The sequence below is a fragment of the Chanos chanos genome, chromosome 4 (assembly GCF_902362185.1).
Source record: "Chanos chanos chromosome 4, fChaCha1.1, whole genome shotgun sequence".
Taxonomy (NCBI): domain Eukaryota; kingdom Metazoa; phylum Chordata; class Actinopteri; order Gonorynchiformes; family Chanidae; genus Chanos; species Chanos chanos.
The window spans coordinates 37,169,491-37,182,787 of record NC_044498.1 but is presented as its reverse complement, the minus strand read 5'-3'; the positions used below and the strand labels follow the sequence as shown (position 1 = coordinate 37,182,787).

The 13,297-nt window shown below is 42.3% G+C and overlaps 1 protein-coding gene across 1 annotated transcript in view; it reads right to left on the bottom strand.

Annotated features, from left to right (window-relative positions):
* Positions 1-3,613: 3,613 nt before the first annotated feature.
* lyst (lysosomal trafficking regulator) overlaps positions 3,614-13,297 on the bottom strand; it is a 49,241-nt gene continuing 39,557 nt past the window's right edge. Inside the window, 14 exon segments of the mRNA XM_030771069.1 lie at positions 3,614-3,931; positions 4,632-4,703; positions 5,233-5,389; positions 5,521-5,618; positions 5,804-5,943; positions 7,293-7,391; positions 7,793-7,929; positions 8,711-8,900; positions 9,304-9,534; positions 10,007-10,224; positions 10,522-10,662; positions 11,818-11,974; positions 12,244-12,310; positions 12,752-12,996. Of these exon segments, the coding sequence (XP_030626929.1) occupies positions 3,793-3,931; positions 4,632-4,703; positions 5,233-5,389; positions 5,521-5,618; positions 5,804-5,943; positions 7,293-7,391; positions 7,793-7,929; positions 8,711-8,900; positions 9,304-9,534; positions 10,007-10,224; positions 10,522-10,662; positions 11,818-11,974; positions 12,244-12,310; positions 12,752-12,996 (2,091 nt within the window). The 3' untranslated portion in view covers positions 3,614-3,792.

Sequence of the window (13,297 nt, the reverse complement as noted above, 5' to 3'; positions counted from 1 at the left end):
GTCAGTCTGACATCAATGAGTTAAGGCCGTGTCATGAAAAGACGACCGGATTTAATGTCACACACTCATTGCTCTTGGAATACTGAGAGGTTGCATGAGCAAGACGGAGGGAGAAGATGTTATGGCAACCGTTTTGCCTGTGTTTGCGAAAAGCCAACGCTTGCGTACGTTTGCCCCCTCCCCAATCTGCGAGCGGGCGAAAATGGCATCCGCCGCATTCTCAATTTGCGTTATTGCAGCAGAGCGCACTGGGGATGTGGAGAGGCTTCCCTGCTTAATTTTACATCACCATTGACATCACTGGGTCTCCCAATTGGTCCATACAAGCCACAGTTACAGGCGGTACATGGGCGCGAGTCCCTTTTAGAGAAGCGCATCATGAACTCAGACTTAGGTTCTCCAGCTGAGAATTCGACCCCACCCCCACGCTAATATGAAGCATATACATTATATGCTTTAAAAACAGGGGGAAACAAGGAAAGGAAGGCGGGAACGCATGTTAATTTTACGCGTCTATACACGGATTCACGTCTCATGGACTCTTACATTAGTACACGTTGTGGACTCAGCAGGCGGTAAAACAACAAGAGAAATAAACTCAGGAGTCTTGGGGTGTAAGAGGCTACAGCTTTGTTTTACATTCCCCACTTATGTCAGCTGCTGTCCCGGTCCATAGGTGACAGATAAACGCTGTGGTTGTTCACGTACGTAAGAGGCTCGCGCAACTAATAACTTTACACGGCCTTGAATTCCCCCTTTTAACCTCATGCTTACGATTCCAAAGATGAATATCAATATATATGCCTTTGAAAATGTAAAACAACAGGCTGTTCTTACATCACATCATATCAGAAGTTTGTCAAGCTTGACAGATTACCACTAAGAAGGTAAGAAAACACATAACAACTGTTGGCTTCTTAGATATTTATATATATATTTATATATACTATAATGATTACTTTTTTGTCCATCCATAGATACAAAAAATAAGAAATCCACATCTCATTCAGGCCTCACCCTCTTTAACAAATTAAGAATAGAATGAAAAATGAATGTCTACACCTCTTCCAGAGAAATGCATGGGCAATTTCTGCAGTGTACACATCAAATTATCTTAATTTACATAAAGTTCAATCAATTCAACTAACATAAAAAACCCTTTTGTCATTTCCTTCTTTTTTGCAAGACAACTTCCATATATTAACCCACAGACTTCTTTACAACTGTCATCCAGTAACATTTCTACAACAAATCCTTTCATGCAACACTCAAAGATGTGCACAAATATGGGGAAACTGCATCGACACACATATAAACAGATGGGGGGGGGGGGGCATAAACAAGTATTGTAAACATCATTAGAGTCATCCCTAACAAGTTTTTTTTTTTGTCTCAAAATCTTTTGTTGATATGCTAACATTCTTGAACTCTTCATAAACAAAAACAGGACTTGATCCTCATCTGACACATTTGTTAAGCTTCAATACATTTATGTTTGAAAAAGGAGGCAAAACAATGAACCAAAAATGTAGTGGACATGGACAGGAAGAAAAACAACAAAAAAAAAGCATTCCCTTTCTGGTAAATAAAATACATGTGATTTCCACATGACTGAAACAAAACAAGACAAACATGCTGTTGTGAAACATCTGTAGAGGGTTGACAGAAGTGCACAATGTCCGGAATTCACAAATCCACAAAACCCTTAGAATAAGCAAGATAAAACACTGGACAATCCACCTGAAACAGCCTCACCAGGCAATATCCTAATGCTTCAGATGGATGTCTGCTTCACACATCAGGCAATAGCATTGTCTGAACTGAAGGTAAAGCTATTCAATGCTAATGGCTATGCAAGTTCATGATTTTTCTGCCAGTCACTGACTGCCAGTGTGAGAACAAACGGTCATGACTTCAAGAGAAACATCTTTTTTTCTACTTTTAACTGATGCTGCCAGTTCTGATGTTACAAATGATCTTATGGCAAGCCAAAGGATGCTGTAGTGGAAAAAAAAGCACAAATCCTGAGTAGTCTGGTTTGAACAGGGGTTAAGACATTGTAAGCTTTTTGTCACCATTAGCCAGTTTTGGCTGTAAACTGGAGAACTTCAGTAGCAATTTTTTTTATGCTCTGATATGAGGAATGTTTAAGGACTGTTTGGTGAAGACCAGACCACATTAATCTACATTTTATGAAGTAAGAGCATGAGAAACAGTACAGACTGCTTTAGTGAAACTTTTCTCCTACTGCACTGGCATCATCAGCAGACTGACTGACCTGATATAGGTGCGTTTTTATATAAGACATGCAGGATAACAGTCGGCATGAACACATCTGAATGGAGTATTCGTGGATCCAGATGATTCGTATGACAGAGTACTTAAAGAAACCTTAAAGAGAGCTAGAGAGAGTTTTGGAAAGAGAGACCACCAATCAATCTCTGGGACTACAATTTCCACAATACCTCCTAATAGGAGAAATATCCACTTCAGCAGTGGGTGGTAATCTGCGCTAGGCCTTCTTCACTCAGTCCAGATCCATTCATTCAGCACTACTCCCTCCTTCTAATGCTGTTCATTAATGCATTAAGAACCAAAGCTTTCACTACGCATCACCTGCTCTTACAGTGGATGTAGAGAGAACAGACTGTTAACATGCTCCGAGAGTGATTCTAACTTGGCTTGAATGGAACATAATGCAATACTTTCTTATCATTTCCTATGACATACTATTAATAGCGATAAGGGATGTACAATTAAATAAAACAAACAGAAAAAAGAAGACAGACACAGACTTTCATTTGATAATAAATAGCTCACTGCTCAATGGACAGCAGTTTGTACTAGCAAAGCAAACAGACATAATACAGCTGATAACGTTAAAACATGGTACAGGGTTTTGGTAAACATTGCACACATGGGCAGACAGACAGACACACACATACACACAAACATACACACACACACACACACACACACACACACACACACACACACACACACACACACACACACACACACTAAATCACTGGTTATCGCTCATGCTGTCACATCAATGAGGGAAGATGAAACATCCAGCCAGCCCTTTACAGAAAGGATCCTTCTCAGAGTGTTTACTCTGCGACAGTGTGGGTTCTGGGTGTAATCTAGAGTGGGACTGGAGTTCTTCCAGATGCGCAGATTGTAGTGTAAAAGAATAGCAGCTGAAATTGTGTGCAAACAGTTCAGCTTCAGTCCGTTTTCATTTTGAAAGGTCGAGGGTCAGACAGATGTGCGGGAACACAGACAGGATAGGGTTTTAAGGAGATTTTTTTTTTTTTTTTGTCAGGCAGGTACCCAACCATAGCAGCTTCTCAAGAGAGTCCAAAAGAAAAGCAAACAGAAAAACAAACAAACAACAAAAAAGAACAAATACACAAGTAATGAACACAAAACAAATTACGATTACAGGATAAACAAAACTGAACCAAAACAAATGGTTACAAAACCCAACAAAAGCACACTTGAGAAAGCATGCTGGGAAAGGCCTTCATCCATTCTGCTCGACAGATTATATACAGATTATATATACATAACACTAGCTTCACGCTCAAATTGAACACACATTCACTGCCTGCTCTGGCCCAGTCTGCTTGTGTGAATGTGGTCCCAGTACAAGGGAAATATCTTTGGGGCAGTCTGGTTAAGGGGCATGGCGTTTGTGTGCATGCTGGAACCTCCTCTTCTTAGGGCTGCAGGGTCACTGGAGGAGTCTCTGATGCGCTGGATCACGGGAAAACACAATTAGGAGGTTCAGCCTGCAGCGTAGCTACTGAGAAAGGAGTAGAACATGGGCAGTTTCATGCGTTGCTGGTCTCGTCGACACCACGCTATCACGGTTCCCTCACTGTTAGCCGTGTAAAGGTGGTGACCATCGCATGAGAATGTTAGACTGACAAGGAAAGGAAGAATATACAGAATGAACATGTATTAGATTACATAAGAAAGAATTATTTTTTTTTTTTTATCAAACTATGTAGTCATGTGTCAGAAAACTACAATACTACCTATGGAGACCCACAAGGGTAAATTTTTGGTCCATTTACTTTTTTTTATCAAACATACCCATAATGTTCCCCAAATTAGTTTGGTAAGAAAGGTGGACAGCTGACAGCTTCATAATACTAAATGGCAAGACCATTCTCTTGTTTATCGTGTCAGAAAAGAGATACATTAAGAACTGCTAGGTAAAATCCATTATCTGCCTTATACAGAACAACTCCATAACAGACGGCCTAGGCATTATTTTAGACTGTGACCTAAAACTAAAATTTCATTTTTGACAGCGTGACTAAGATCCCAACTAAACCTACATGATGATACATGAATTTAGTTTTTGTCATCAGCTTGGGTCTATAATGCTTTTTCTTGGGTAGCCTCAGAAAATAACAGAAATACTGAAATCTTAGTCACCAGAGTTAAGAGAATAAGAGAACACATTCTATTAATTTCCTTCAATCTGTGTTACAGCAACAGATAGCAAAGCCAGCAAGTACAACTGACCAGGCTGGTGTTAAAGTGGACTATTTGAAGAAAACTGTGTACAATGTGTTATTTCTATATATTTGTGAGTGTTTGGGGAGAAAAAGTACCTGATGATGGGCTTGTTGGATTTAGGGAACGTTATTTCTCTCACTGGTTTTAGATCCCATGTGCTCCAAAGCCTGAGAGGGTAAATGTGTGGGAGGGAGAGAGCAGAAAGAGAGAGTGAATGAAAGCAGTGGTCCACATAGGCACACATACATATACATCTAAATACATGTGTAAATCTATTCTGTTCTCTGTACCTCAGTGAAAACAGACAGGCTGGTCAGGACTAATACGATAAAAAGTGTATCATGATCTGTTTTGCTAAAAATTAAAATCTAAAAATGAAGTCACATGCCCAACCATGTTAATCAAACACATATAATCCTACTTATAGTGTCTTATCTGTCTGTACCTACAAGGGTAAAGGAAAGGTTTTCTTCCTCTGGTTAGGTGTAGTATATCTGTATTATTCTTCAGGATTTTATATGCTCACTAAACATAGCTAGCGTGAGGATATGATTATTTTCTAGGACAGGATAACCTAACGTGGTCATCTCTGAAGGACAGCTAGGCTGATACACGTATGTGCTCAATGGTGGGACCTGTGTCTCTTTGTGTCAAATTTTTGATGTAGGACTGGGCCAAAGGCTTTCACTGTTATACCTGACCACGCCATTCTCCAGACCACCAGCAATCACGTTGACTGACACACCCTCTGACTGATTGGAGAAAGCCACGGAGCAGATAATCTCTCTACAGTGGACATGACCAATCAGGTCACCGTTGACTGTCCATAAGCGCAAGTCACTGCCTCCGCCCACTGAAAACAGGATACGATATCATTCACACAGAAAACTGCACTTGGTAAGAGCAAAATTTATTACTATGATTTTGTCAAATACATTGTCTTTCTCAGGTGATTTCTTTAAACTTGCATGGACAAGACCATACCTGAATCACACACAGTAGCAATATCACCAGTAGTCTCACTAGCCGATACAGCATTGACAGGACTTTTGTGACCAGTTAGACTTTGGACATAGCATAGCCTAACAAGAAAAAGTCACAATTAAGACATCCATTCCACAAATCCTTATCTGGCTTTGAAATGATTTTACAATGACCAGCTGAGTAATTATATACTTTAAGTTCACATGTTCTGGCTGGTTGTTTGCTTTTAATGTGTAGTTCTTTTAAATAACTGCTACCACTTATAGTCTAATCACAAAGTCACCTGTTGAGGTCCCAAATGATGCAGGTACCATCTTGACTGACACTGATCAGAATGCTGTAAGGTTTACACACAAACAATCCCGTCACCTCGGCCGTGTGGCCGTACAGATGCACCTGGGACTCCACCTCCATCTCTGAGGGCTGAGGGAGCAATGAAAGGAAAAGCAGCACTTCAGTTCATCCATTCAAGAATAGCACATCAGACTATTATAAATAACATTCAAGAATAGCACATCAGACTATTATAAATAACATTCAAGAATAGCACACCAGACTTTTATAGATAACATTCAAGAATAGCACACCAGACTGGTCTAAATAAATTAAGAAGATTCTCTAGGATAGAGTCACAGGATTAAAAGCCAAACCGTGAAACGCTTTGAAGGAATATGACCATTTTGCCGGTTCTTATGAAATTTCCAAGAATCCAGCTTTGACATAACATCCCTCTCCTTCATTTTATTCATCCATCTGCCTTTTTCTGAGGTCAGTGCCAGCTCAGTTTCAATGTACTCAATTCAGTGAATTTCTTTAAACTAAATTCCCAAATCATATTTCTCCATGGACATTCGTCAATTCCAGAATCTAATTTGAAATTCATTTCCTAATCTGACAGAACTGAAAATGAACTGTTTCCAGCTCTGAATGAGTTACACAAGAGGAGAGGAGCTTCATCAAAATATGTCCTTTTAGACACAGAACAGAGCAGTAACCGAGAGCGTTTTCAAGAGGAATGTCATAATGTCAGACCTTTTACAGATAATACAGCGAGCTTCAGAACTTAAAAGAGGGGTTTAATGTTGCGTATGAATCAATATACATACAGAGATAAGAGAAAAACGGGGAATTTTCCAGCATGCAGAAATACGAGACAATTATGTTGATTTATGACAGGAGGTTTTATGCAGCCTCAATTCAACAGAGCGGAAACAATTTGCCTATCAAACACTATCAACAATCTGAAAGATGAGAGAGAGCAGTAGAGAGAGAGCAAGTGAGAGAGAGAGAGAGAGAGAGAGAGAGAGAGAGAGAGAGAGAGAGAGAGAGAGAGAGAGAAAGAAAGGCAGAGAGAGAGAGTTATGGGGAGGGGAGGGGGGGCAAAGCAGGGGGAAAGAATGATATGAGGTATATGAGGTACATAAGGACACAGCGTTTATGTTTAAACACAAACAGTATACATGTAGACAGCAGTACAAAAGGGCGATACAGAGGAGTCAGGCCCAGGAGACAGCAGGGACTGGGTGATACAGTGAAAGTGTGGTGAAAGGCTGTGCAACTCTCTTCATGTCTGACTCCCAGACACTGCCCACCTGTGGGCTGCAGGAAATGTGTTTCTAGGGCAACTGAGGAAAAAACTAATGAAGCCACTCCAAACAGCCCAGAGTGCTCCGGAGCCACGCCGCTCTATGGGGAACGATAATGGACGTGGGTGGGTGGGTGTGTGGGCGGCGAGTGCGGGGGAAGGGAGGCGCGTTGCCACAGCAACCTACCGTGGTGCTGGTGAAGCGGTTGGTGTAGGCGGTGATGACTCCACACTTACTGCCAGTGAACAGCTGGCAACCATCCGGCACCCAGGCACAGCTGGTCACCTATAGAGAGAGAGAGAGAGAGAGAGAGAGAGAGAGAGAGAGAGGGAGAGAGGGAGAGAGAGAGAGGGAGAGAGAGAGAGTGAGAGAGAGAGAGAGAGAGAGAGAGAGAGAGGGAAAGAGAGGGAGAGAGGGAGAGAGAAGGAGAGAGAGGGAGAGAGGGAGAGGGAGAGGGAGAGGGAGAGGGAGAGAGAAAGAGATGGCGATAAAGAGATAAAGTCAGGTTTCTATGTTCTGATTTTACAGCAGAGGGTGCCATGGAGCTTATCAATCTAAACTTCATGTCAGTTTGAGGGTTAAATATGTTTGGGTTTATTGAGGAAAAAACAAAAAAACAAACAGCACACATAACCACACTGATTCAATGTGATGTTGCTTAAGGCTCAGGTCTGACTGCAGCATACCTGGTGTAACTGGGAAGACTGGATAAAGTTAATGGGTGGCTCGCTCTGTTTGCTCTTCAGTCGAAGCATGTTGTCTGCGTAACCCCAGCTCAGGATGGCCGACCACTGAATGTCAGTACTGTGCATGCTCCTCACCCCTGAAAACAAAAGCATGTTCACATAAGTCCGACAGAGAGACTGAGTGTGTGCGTGTGTGTGTATGTGCGCGCACGTGTGTGTGTCTCTGTGCGTGAGAGATAGAGAGTGTGTGTGTGTGTGTGTGTGTGTGTGTGTTAAACAGTCGGTCTAATAGGAGTCTGTCCTTACAGACGGAGGGAAGTGGTGATTAGCCTTGTTGATTCTAATCTGTAAATAGAGTCTCTGTAGACTTTCATTACCCATGTTTGGATAAGGGGATATTCAGGCCGACAGATCCTCAACGTGGACTTGGATAAAGACTCAGTATAATTGCCTGCTGCGTTGTGTTGTGACAATGTCTATGGCCGTGAGTCAGCTGTTCTAAGGCTGCTCAGTCATAGAGCAGGTCTGTGTGACAGCCATGTGTCCTCTATATCTGTCCCAGTGCTCTGCAGTCACATGAACACACCCAAGGCTGACAATGAACAAATACTCAGTAGAGTGTATGTGTTGTGCTCTGTGGCGTGTGTGTGTACTTGGGTCAGTGGTAACAGTTTGCTGTGTCCTGTAGTTGGCATAGCTGCGTGGCTCTGTATTTCCATACACTCTGATCGCCAGTCAGCTGTTGTAACCAGTGTATGTAACCAGTGCAATAACAGACAGTTTCGTCCATGGTCTGTGACGTCTGTCCCGGTGTGTCTGTGTGCTTTGTTATGTTGATGTTGGAGGTTGCAAGGAATGAGACAGGCGTGTCTTTGTGTGTGTGTGTGTGTGTGTGAGCATGCATGTGTGTGTACTCACCCTGCTCCTTGCTGTAAATCATCATAAGGCAGAAGTTGCGGGAGAGGCCACAGATGGCTCGTGTAGGCAGAGCGAGGAGGGACCCGAATCTCTCTCCGTGAGGCTGGCTGAAACACACCACAGGGTCTGGGGCACTGGGAGAGCCTACGTACTCTCCCCATTTCAACCCCTTTATCCAGGGCAGAGGACTCTACAGGCACAGAGAACAAGCACCAGCACACCAAAATGTCACATTAAACCTTAAAAAACTTCCAACTCAAAGATCAACACTAAATACACAGCTTTCTTTTGTTTCCCCAGTCTCTGTATTGTGTAGCACTACGAGACAGCCTTCACTAAGCAAACTGAAAAGTTTTGGTGATGGTGCTCCACCAAAACCAGCCTTCTGTAAGATCACTGGATGTATATGACAAGGTTAGGAACCTTCTACGTGAAAAGACTATTTGTTTGAATTACTTCAGTCGGTTCCAGTTAGTTCAAACAAAGTAACACGAGCAATAACCCTCATAAAGATTTCCATATTTTGAATGTTCTGAATCATACAACAAATATGCACTAAGCCGTATTTCTCAGTGTGTTTCTGCTGTCTGTACCGGGTAAGTTATCTCTTTGGCCTGGTCCCTGTTCTCTCTGAAGGCCAGCTGCACCAAGAGACCCATAGCTGCCGGCAGCTCCCCCTCCATCATGAGCCTGGGGCCAGTCCTGCTGATGTGGGAGACATTGAAGAGCTGCCTGGGCGTCTGGCCGTAGGTTTTGATCATTGTCTCCAGAGCTCTGCGTTGGACAGGGTCCTCTACAGCAGACACATCCATGCCAAAGTAGGTCTGTGACAACACAGGGGGACCAAGCAAGGACAGAGAGTCAGTGTAATATGATTTAATCATTTGTGAATGCCATGACCTAAGAGATACAGTCAGAAGAAAGAGGGTTGCTCTGTCATTCTCTGTATTGAGTCTGATAGGCTTTTAAACATGGATGAAAACAGAAATGTATAAAGCTGCCTTTGAAAATACACCCATCAAAATTCTCATGAATAAATCAAACCAACACTTGGACTTATTTTGTAAATTTAAGCTCCTATGCCATCAGTTTAACAACTTCAATGGAAGCACGTCTAAAACACTTAAATACCCCTAACATATTTCACCAGTGAGATTCCAACAATCACCCACTTTTAGATTCTTCTCATTGAATAAGTCATAAAATTAGTCATTGCAATTATTTTAAAAACGACACAGTTTCTCTTATGAACGAAAAATACGTGCTTGAATCAGAAACCCTGTGTAGTGCACTGACCGCTGGGTGAAAGACGTTAATAGCTTGAACCGCAGCCTTGCCCTTCTGTTTGAGGCCAAACACCAGGTCGATCCACTGGCACAGTGTCTGGGAGACCTGGTCGGACTCCAGAGCCTGCCTGTGGATCAGGATGAAGAGGCGCGGGTCGTTCCGGGCCCAAGGCGGCAGGTTCACGTGGTTGACCCGTTCACCGTTCTGACGAACCCCGAAGTCAAAACCTGCAATGCCGAGATGCCGTGAGGTATCTACCCCAGTGAGGTTCACACAGACTTTCTATTTTTATGTATACAAATAAAATACAATTAATTGCAAGTAGTACATTCAGTTGAGATGCATCCATCATCTTATGAACTTCAAACAAATTTCGATTGTATAAGAAATCTTGATACTTGTCTAGAAATTGTCTAGAATGATTTCAGCATAGGTGAATGAGATGCTCTCCACAAGAAAGATAACAGAAAAAGGAGGAAAGACAACAGAGGAAAACTGACGGAGAGAAAGTTGTTGGAATGTACCTTCTCTGTTGACCAGGAATTCGGGCAGGTAGAAAAACTCTGGGATGAGCTCTTTGACATCTGTCATGGACTCGTAGGAAGACAGGCGCCACGTTGTGTTCATAGAGTGGAACGTCCGATCAGGAATGTCAAAGCTCTGGTCTGTGGGGGTCACAGAGATGAACGCCTTTCACATCACTGTCTCATTAATTTTTCTCATCAGACCAGCAAGATCAGAAGAAATAGGGCAAGGGAGCTGAAGTGGAAAGTGGTGGGTTTGGAGGGGCGTGTGTGTGTGTGTGTGTGTGTGTGTAAGAAAGACAGACTAATAAATAGATAGACAGATAGATAGAGAGAGAGAAAAAGAGTGTGAGAGAGATAGAGAAAAAGAAAGAATATGAAAGGCTGAGAGTGGCTTTTCAGTGCTAATACACATTTGTAAGAGTGTTGAACAAAGAGGTTTTAATCAGTTTCTTTACAGATCAAAAATCCTCTTCAACTGCCATCATTGAAAAATCCACACATGACTTTGAAGACCAGGTTACTCAGGAAATGCAGGTGGTATTCAATATTCAAACATTCAATATTTATGCAAAATGCAGATCATGAATTGAGGTTGTAAATGGGGATAGTGCTTTCAGGAAGCTGCACCTGTAGTAACACCCTGACGCACTGTCTACCAAATATCCTCAATAAACCAAGAGAATCAATTCCCCACGGAAACTGATTGCAATTACAGTGAAATCCAGATTCTGGAGTCTTCTCAGACATTAATATCACACTGCAGCATGTGTGTGAACTCAGTATATTCAGACCAACAGTCCAAAGTGTTGCATCAAAAGCAATAAGTACCAGCTGTTCACGCTGTAATACATCATACTGTATTATCTAATAAAAGCATCTGCTAAATGATAAACTTGTATCATATTTTTGTACTATATACTTTAATTCCATATTATAAACAGGCAACAATAATCGACGGACTATGCGTCTAACGTAAGATACAGCCAACTACCATATGCTTCACAGCGATGCTAAAATGCCACTGTGAGTGTATTACTGTTATTATAGAAACAGACTTTGCCCAACAGTTTCTAATTTAAAAATAAATCTTGTATGGCTGAAATGTGGTGGTCAGATACACTGTTCGTAGACTGATTTCAAGCACTAAGAGACTGTTATGCTCATTTTAGTCTGACTGGAACAACCAAGTCATGACTCAGTCTGTCCATTTATAGACATTAATAAAGGCCTGTCAGAAAGCCCTTAGAGCTGTGTGTGTGTGTGTGTGTGTATGTGTGTACGTGGAAAGCTCACCTTGGTAAGCTAAGAACATCTTGGTGAAGGGAGGCATCCTGACAAGGAAGTGGAGGACAGTGCCACTGTTGGAGTAGTGAGAGCCATAATGGTAGGGCTGCACGGGGGGCATGGGGTCATCCTCACGAGCGCCCTTCTTATACTCCTCCTCCAGATACTGCCCAAACAGATCCAAATGCTCACAAATGGATCACATATACATCCCTCTCTCTCTCGCTCTCTCACGCACACACAGACAGACACATACACACAGACAGACAGACACACACACACACACACACCACACAGATACAGACACAAATACACAGACACAAATACACAGACACACCCCCACAGACATACAGGGAAACACTCATCCTTGTTGATGTGATGACATGTATCCAGCATGCTCAAAAGCACTTTTAGTGAGTGAATACTGTTTATTACCCTGTAGTTGTCCACATAACGATCCTCCTTTTCTTTGGACTGCACTGCTATGGGTTTGCTCAGGTTTCTGAAAAATGAACCAAAGAAACTCGTTAATAAAAATGATGCAGGAGAAGATTACTGTTCTTAGGTAGATGCATTTCAACTTGATTCTCTATGCCAAATTATAAATGGTTCTTACTAACTGAACACCATGAACATTTCCCAGCATGTTTCACAGCAAAATTTGCTCCTGTTAAATTCACTCTAAGTGTGATTTTATAACCCTCATTTGAGACCACTTTTTCATCTTTAATATAAATCAACAATTACCAGAGTTGCTCACAGTTGCTCTGTCCAAAATAAAATATTTGACAGTCTTGCTACTATAGATAAACAATTAAATGACCAACAGTGCTGTTCCAAGAATGCTGTTCCTGTGTCTTTGTGACCGTTCCCTCTCTGTAGTTCTGTTTGTTCTGTAGCTCTGCTTGGCATGTGGCTACAGTGCCACAGACAGGACTCTGACCTGTAGACGCTGGAATCCTGGAGGTCCAGCGTCTCGCTGGTGTAGTCTCTGAGGATGAAGGGGAAGACGGGATACTGCATGAGGTCGTTGAAGGAGCGGCCGGCGTGTTTGTTGAGGTGAGTCAGGTATTCAAAGTTGGTAATTTGACCCGAACCCCACAGATGGGTCAGTGCAGTGATGTTTCCGTACTCCAACAGGTTAGGCAGGTCAGAGGTCAAGATGTTATGGTACACGTCATCACGGAACTGATACACGTGAAGAGGTGTGGAAAGAAGAGGACGGGTAAAAAGAAGAGACAAGATTATGGATTAGACACAGCAGTAAATTGACGGGAGCATGTCGGCCTGATTAACTACACTGGGAATCATGTAGGTGCTGTGTGGATTCTCTGTGTGATCTTGTGTCCTTTCAGACCCTGCTAATTACACTTCTCCACTGCACAGAGTAGGTTTCACTCTCAACACTGTCTGATACTGTCAATGGAACTCCTCCATTCCCTTGTTTCTTTGACAACCGCTAACAGAAAGTTAATCACACAGACACTTT